At 55.6% G+C, this 7496-nt stretch overlaps 1 protein-coding gene across 1 annotated transcript in view; it reads right to left on the reverse strand.

The window, feature by feature from the left end:
* Positions 1 to 7496, reverse strand: part of Plin3 (perilipin 3) — a 19540-nt gene that overhangs the window by 11928 nt on the left and 116 nt on the right. Inside the window, exons 2-4 of the mRNA XM_013022653.1 lie at positions 2813 to 3159; positions 593 to 791; positions 401 to 480 (exon numbers count right to left, since the gene is read on the reverse strand). Coding sequence (XP_012878107.1) covers positions 401 to 480; positions 593 to 791; positions 2813 to 3142 — 609 coding nt within the window. The 5' untranslated portion in view covers positions 3143 to 3159. The remainder of the gene's footprint in view (positions 1 to 400; positions 481 to 592; positions 792 to 2812; positions 3160 to 7496) is intronic.

Below are 7496 nucleotides of genomic sequence, written 5' to 3' on the forward strand. Positions count from 1 at the left end.
GTGGCTCAGTGGTAGAGTGCTTGCCTTGCATGCATGAGGCCCTGGGTTCGATTCCTCAGCACCACATAAGCAGAAAAAGCCAGAAGTGGGGCTGACATTCAGATGGTAGAGTGCTAGCCTTGAGCTGAAGAGCTGAGGGACAGTGCCCAGGCCCAGAATTCAGGCCCCACAACTGACAAAAAAGAAAAGAAAAGAAAAGAAAAAAAGAAATTGATCCATGGTGAAACAGTATGTGCAAAGGTCCTGGGGCCAGATACAGAAGGGTGGTATATTCAGGTTGCCTCCCCTGTCTCCCTAGAATGAAGGTTCTTGCTTGCTTGTCTCATCTGATTATGCTGCGACCTACAGACCCCATACCCAGGTGACCTCACTGAGCCCCGGCCGCCTGGCCGTTCTTTACCTTGTCTGAGGTCTGCTGCAGGATAGGCACTGTCTGCAAGCGGTCTAGGCCGCGGTGGGCATATTCGCTGGCCGAGGTGACTACGAGGGAGGGGACGGGAGGAAGCAGAGATAAGAGTGGTCACCGTCTCAATCACCCCGGCCGGACAGCCAGGAGAGAGCTCCCCCCCACGGGCTTGTGTGGGCCACTCACTCTGGGGCTCCAGCTTGGACAGGATGGGTTGGGCCCCGCTGACCGCAGCCTCCGTGAACGTCCTGATGCCTTTCTCCGCCATGTCGCACACGGCCCTGACGTTGGGGTGGCTCTCCTTGGTGGAGGTGTAGGCGGCGGACACCATGTTGCAGGTGGAGCTGATGAGCGGCATGGCTGCCACGCGGTCCACCACGCCAGGCTGAGGGGGGGGGAGGGATGGGCGGGGCAAGAGGGATGGGCGGGGCAAGAGGGATGGGCGGGGCAAGAGGGAGGGGCGGGGCAAGAGGGAGGGGCGGGGCAAGAGGGAGGGGCGGGGCAAGAGCAGGGCAGGTCAGCCAGGCCTGGAGCATAGAGACAGAGACTAGGCCCAAACTTCAGGATGCTGTGTGCTTCCTGGGGCATGCTACTGTGAGCAGGGACTTAACCTGGATCTGTGCAAGGCAGGGGTGAGACTCAGGAGACACCCCACAACACACACCCTTCTCATAGTGCTCTGGGCCCAACATGAGGGGCACCTGCAGATGCTAGCTCACCAGCCAAATCTCACCCACCTTCTGCTTGTTTTTGTTGTTGCTATTTGTTTCTATTCGTTGCTAATAGTTTCATTGAGACACAATTCATACACTATCATGTCTGGTATCTATCTATCTATTTTTGTTGGTCTTGGGTCTCGAACTCAGAGCCTGGGCTCTGTCCCTGAGCTCTTTTGCTCCAGGCTACAGCTCTACCACTTGACGCCACAGCTCCACTTCTGGCTTTTGGGTAGGCCCACAAACTTTCCAGCCTGGACTGGCTTCAGATCATGAGCCTCAGCTCTCAGGCCTCTGAGTCGCTGGGGTTACAGGAGTGAGCCACTACACCAGGCTCTACTGTCCATTCTATTCTCTAGTCACACCTGGCCAGTTTCCTGGTGCTCAGCAGCCACACAGGGCCCCTGGTTTCCACGGTGGACAGGGCAGATAACCCAATTTTCACAGGGGGCTCTACTAGCTACAGCCGTACACAGTGACAACAGCAATTGCAAAGGCCCTGGGGTCAGCAGTGGGCTGTATTTGAAGAGGGGAAGAGGACAAGAGTGGATAGGGTAAAGTGGGGCATGGAGAGGGCTTTAGAAAGAGGGCGAGGTAGCTGATGTCTCCACGCGAGTGTGGCTCAACCGCTGGGGTCCCCCAGGTCCTCTGTGGGTCTGGTTAAATGGCAGGCTCTGATTTGAAGCAACGGCCTGACCACCACGGCCTCAATTTGGGATCTGGCCAAGCTCTGCCCAGTGAGAATCTCACATCCCATTTCAACTTCCCCAGCTCCCACCTCCTCTCCTCCTGGGGCTGAGGGGAGGAGAGAGACTTCAGCTGAACCCCAACAAATCATACTACCCTGGGCAGAGCTAGACTTCTCCTGTCTTGCAGCCAGCTCTCCCTTGGGACAGGGTATTCATGTCCAGATTAAAGAGCTCCAGAAAGTTGAACCACAGAATAATAAATAATCCAGTTAATAAGAGAGCAAATCAACTGGAGGGTTTGTAGAAGAAGGGATACAAATGGCTAGAGCTGGTAGAGGAAGAGAAAGTCCGCAGCATGAGCCATAAGGGAAATGAAAATCAAAACCACACTAAAGCTCACTGCTGGTGGCTCACGCCTATAATCCCAGCTACTCAGGAGGCTGAGATCTGAGGATCAGAGTGCAAAGCCAGCCTCGGCAGGAAAAGTCCATGAGGCTCATATCTTCCATGAACAACCAAACAAGTGTGGAGTTGTGGTTCAAGTGATAGAGCACCAGCCTTGAGCAAAAAAGCTTAGGGGGCTGGAAATGTGGCTTAGTGGTACAGTGCTTGCCTAGCATGTATGAAGCCCTGGGTCCGATTCCACATACACAGAAAAAGTCAGAAGTGATGCTGTGGCTCAAGAGGTAGCCTGGAGCCAAAGCAGCTCAGGGACAGCACCCAGGTCCTGAGTTCAAGCCCCAGGACTGGCACACACGTACATACATCCCTGACCGGCTTTAAACATGAATCCTCAGATCTCACTCAGCCTCCTGAGAAGCTGGGATTGCGGCCGTGGGCCGCACAGGTGGCTGGTGATGGTTGGCAGCAAACCGTTCAGGTCTGCTCTTTTTTTTTTTGCTCATCTTCTGACTTGTGCCCATGCAGCCAGCCTCCTCCACGGGCTCGGGCCCCTCCCTGAGGTCCTCTCAGGGACGCACGTGGGAATCCCGACCGCTCACCTGGGGTACCGGCTCCTCCATCCCCTGGGTGCTGGCGTCCGCCTGCAGGGCTGGCTCCTCCTCCGTCACGTGGGTGTGGGTGTGGGCGTGCATCTGTGGTACCAGCTCCTGCTCTGGTAAGTGGGCGTGGGCATGGACGTGGGCGTGGATGTGGGGGTAGGGGTGGGCGTGGATGTGGGGGTGGGCGTGGATGTGGGGGTGGGCGTGGGGGTGGACGTGGGCGTCCACCTGTGGCATCAGCTCATCCTCTGTCTCGTGGGTGTGGACGTGGATGTGGGTGTCCGCCTCAGCCCACGCTGTCTCAGTCTTGGGTGACTCGGCCCTAGACATGATGTCCGCGGCAGGCACTGTGGATGGAGAGCAGTGGGAGGCCAGCCTGACCCGACACCGCCCTCAGGGCTGAGTCTAGGCCCGCGCTGGGGCTCGAACCTGCTCTCTGCCCAGCTCCGCCCAGCAAAGGGTCACTGGTGGCCAGGCCAAGCACCCTGGAGGACAGGTTGAGGTCACTGCCTGGGAACTATATTTCCTCTCTCTCTCTCTCTCTCGTGCCTATCCCGGGGTTTGAACTCAAGGCCAGGGCGCTGTCCCTGAGCTTTTACACTCAAGGATAGCACTCTCCCATTTGAGCTACAGCTCCACTTCTGGCTTTTTTTAGGGGGGCAGAGGGGGATGTTATTCATTGTTGATAAGAGTCTCATGGACATTCCTGCCCAGGCTGGCTTTGAACTGCGATCCCTAGGTCTCAGTTTGCAGGGTGGCTAGGATCGACAGGAGTGAGCCACCTGGCCCGGCTTTCAGTACTCTTTCCTTTCACCTAGAAACCTCAGATCTAGAAGAGCCCAGAGCCGCCGTGGTGGGGGAGGGGGCGGGGGAGGGGGAGGGAGGGCAGAGGCGTGTCCTTCTGTCATGGGCAGCTGGGAGCCCAGCAGAAGGTCACGGAGGGGAAGCAGCGCAGGTCCCTTGGGCAGCGGCTGAAGAATTCCTCCACTACCCAATTGACAGGGGCCAAGATGTAGTCCAGAGACCAAAGAAGAAGACAAAAAGAAAAGTCCTCTTCAGAGAGCAGAAGTTACAGACAGAGAAACTTAATGGCCACTGCCTTCCAGGGAGAAGGGGCAGCGAGCCGGTGAAGCTGAGGGAGGAGACTTTTGTTGTTGTTGTTGTTGGTCATAAGTATTGAACTCTAGGCCTGGAAGCTGTCCCTGAGCATTTCAGTTCAAGGTGAGCACTCTACCACTTGAGCCACAGTGCCACTTCCAGTTTCCTGGTGGTTTATTGGAGATAAAACTGTCATGGACTTTCCTGCCTGGGCTGGCTTTGAAGTGTGATCCTCAGCTCTCAGCCTCCTGAGTAGCTAGGATGACAGGTGTGAGCCACAGGTGACTGGCTCAGGGGAGACTTTTGACTTTGGAGACTGATAATATTACCTGTTCAAAAAAACAAAAAAATGGGCTGGGAAGGTGGCTCAGTGGTAGAGCGCTTGCCTTGCATGCATGAGGCCCTGGGTTCGATTCCTCAGCACCACATAAGAAAAAAGAAAAAAGCTGGAAGTGGCGCTGTGGCTCAAGTGGTAGAGCGCTAGCCTTGAGCTGAAGAGCTGAGGGACAGTGCCCAGGCCCAGAGTTCAGGCCCCACGACAGGACCCAAAAAAAAAAAAAACAAAAAAATAAGCCCGGTGCTGGTGGCTCACGCCTGTCATCCTAGCTACTCAGAAGGCTGAGATCTGAGGATCAAGGTTCAAAGCCAGCCCAGGCAGGAAAGTCCATAAGCCTTAATCACACAAAAGGCTCAAGGTTAATGCTCAGGCCCTGAGTTCAAACCCCAGAACCAGAGAAGTAGTAATAACAACAACAACAATAATAATAATAAAAAGCCTAAGTTTCAGGTGCTATAGCTCATACCTATGATTCCAGCTACTGGGTGGGGGCGGGAAGAGGAGGCAGAAAGGATTTCGGTTTGAGGTCAGCCCAGACAAAAAGTTAGTGAGGTCAGGCACCAGTGGCTCACACCTGTCATCCTAGCTACTCAGGAGGCTGAGATCTGAGGATCGCAGTTCAGAGCCAGCCAGGGCAGGAAAGTCCATGAGACTTATCTCCAATGAACCACCAGAAGTGGCGCTGTGGCTCAGGTGGTAGAGCACTTGACTTGACTTGAGCTGAAGAGCACAGGGCCAGCACCCAGGCCCAGAGTTCAAAGAAAGGAAGAAAGCAAACAAGCTAGCTCAGGACTGGAGTGTGGCTCAATGTGAGTGAATTCAAGCATGGGCCTAGGTCCCAGGCCCAGCAGTTGGGGGGGGGGGAAGGGGTGATATCTGCCCAGCATCTGCCCTCCCCTCCCCTCCCCCGCTGGCTCACCTGAGAAAAATGGGCTAAAGGTGGCTCTGGCCTCTGCCTGGAGGCTGGCCGCCCAGGGAATTGTAATGTGGCTGAGCAGATCACAGGGGCCTTCAGGGAGTGGATGTGGGGCTCAGGAATCAGGGTGGGGTTCTCAGCCTGGCTTTGCAAGTCTGTGAGGTTAAGGGCTGGTGAGGGGGGAAGGTCTTGACCACATCCCCGAGATGAGGGGAGTCAATATACATTAGCTGAGTTAGGAGGAATGAAAGGCTTGGTGGCTCATGCCTGCAATCCCAGCTAGGTGGGAGACAGATATAGAGGATCACAGTTTGTGGCCAGGAACCCCCCCCCCAAAAAAAAGTCAACAAGACTCCATTCAACACATAGGTTGAGCCGGGCACTGGTAGCTCACGCCTGCCTATCATCCTAGCTACTCAGGAGGCTAAGATCTGAGGATCGAGGTTCAAAGCCAGCCCGGGCAGGAAAGTCCATGAAACTCTTATTTCCAATAAACCACCAGAAAACCAGAAGTGGTGCTGTGACTCAAGTGGTAGAGCGCTCGCCTTGAGCTGAAGAGCTGAGGGACAGCGCCCAGGCCCAGAGTTCAAGCCCCACAACCGACATAAAAACAAAAACAAACAACAAACACATAGACTGGGCATGGTGGTACATTTCTGTAATTCCAGCTAAGCAGCAGGAGGCATAGGCAGGAAGACAAACAGGCCAAGGTTGGCCCCAAGGCAGAACTTTGAAATATAACCTAAAGCAGGAAGAACTGGGGGCGAGACTTGAATGGTAGAGCACCTGCCCCAGCAAGGGCAAGGCCCTGAGTTCAAGTTCAAACCCCAATACTGCAAATAACTAAACAAATGGAGGGAGCTCACCCCACCACTCTGGCAGGAATCTGCAGAGAGGTTTCCTGCTTTTTACCAAAAGCCAACAAGGCTCACACTTGTAATCCTAGCTACTCAGGAGGCTGAGATCTGAGGAGTGCAGTTCACAGCCAGCCTGGGCAGGAAAGACCGTGAGACTCTTCTCTCCAATAAACCACCCGAAAATTGGAAATGGCCCTGTGGCTCAAGTGGTAGAGCGCTAGCCTTGAGGTGAAGAGCTGAGGGACAGCGCCCAAGCCCAGAGTTCAAGACCCACAACCAACCATAAACAAAAACCGTCAACAAGTGGAAAGTAACACCATTGAGAACAATCTGGTCACCTTCTCTGTGCTGACCCCTGACTGGATGTGGGCAGAGGACAGTGGACAATGCAGCCCCAGATTCAGCTTATGGACAGGGTTGGCTCTCCTGATGCCCACCAGCTACAGAGGAGCTATCTACACAGGAGGCTGAGATCTGAGGATCCCGGTTCAAAGCCAGCCAAGGTAGGAAAGTCCGTAAGACTCTGATCTCCAATAAACTACAAAAGAGCCGGAAGTGGAGCAGTGGTTCAAGTGGTGGAGTGCTAGCCTTGAAGGACCAGCGCATGCTTGTGCACACGCGTGCACACACACGTGCACACACACACACACAGATTGGACTTTGGGAGCTGGGCCTAGTGGCCACACCTGTGACTCCAGCACAGGGAGGCTCCAGAGGATCCGGAGTTTGGGGCTTGCTTGGCCCACACAGCCAGACTCTGACTCAGGTATAAAGACAAAGAGACTGGGAGCTCAGTCGCTGGTGACTCAGGCCTGGAAACCCAGCTAATCAGGAAGCTGAGATCTGAAGGTCACAGTTCAAGGCCAGTTGGGCAGGAAAGTCCAGGAGACTCTTATCTCTACTAAAACTACCCAAAAAAGCTGGAAGTGGGGCTGTGTCTCTAGTGAGTAGAGCTCTAGCCTTGGACAAAAGCAGCTCTGGGACAGGGCCCAGGCCCTGAGTTCAAAACCCAGGACATATACACATGTGTGTATACGTGCGTGCGTGCACACACACACACACACACACACACAGGAAAGAAGAGGCTGGGCCTGGGCAAACGCAGCCCAGGGAGGGCCCAGGCCCAGGGCGGAGGGGGGGGGGCTTGCGCAATCCCGGGCGCACCCTCGCAGCAGGGGCCCCCATTCCCCGGGTCACAGGATGAGGGGCCCCCCAGGTGTCTGGGGGGGGCGCTTGGGAACTTGGCTTCCCAGACTCCAAAAGGGTGTCTGGTGGGGATCGGTGCGTGGGGGGGGGTGTGCAGACACCCCGGGGGGCCCCTCGCTCGGCCCTCCCCGCCCCCCTACCCCAAATCCCAAGAATGTCCCAGACAGAAAGTCTGAAAGACTGTGTCTGTTGCCCGAGAAGTCGATGCCAGGGGACCGAGACCCCTCAGTCCGCTGCACCCCGCGTCCGACCCCCCCACACCCCCGCCCC

The sequence above is a fragment of the Dipodomys ordii genome, unplaced genomic scaffold (assembly GCF_000151885.1).
Source record: "Dipodomys ordii isolate 6190 unplaced genomic scaffold, Dord_2.0 Scaffold64, whole genome shotgun sequence".
Lineage (NCBI taxonomy): Eukaryota > Metazoa > Chordata > Mammalia > Rodentia > Heteromyidae > Dipodomys > Dipodomys ordii.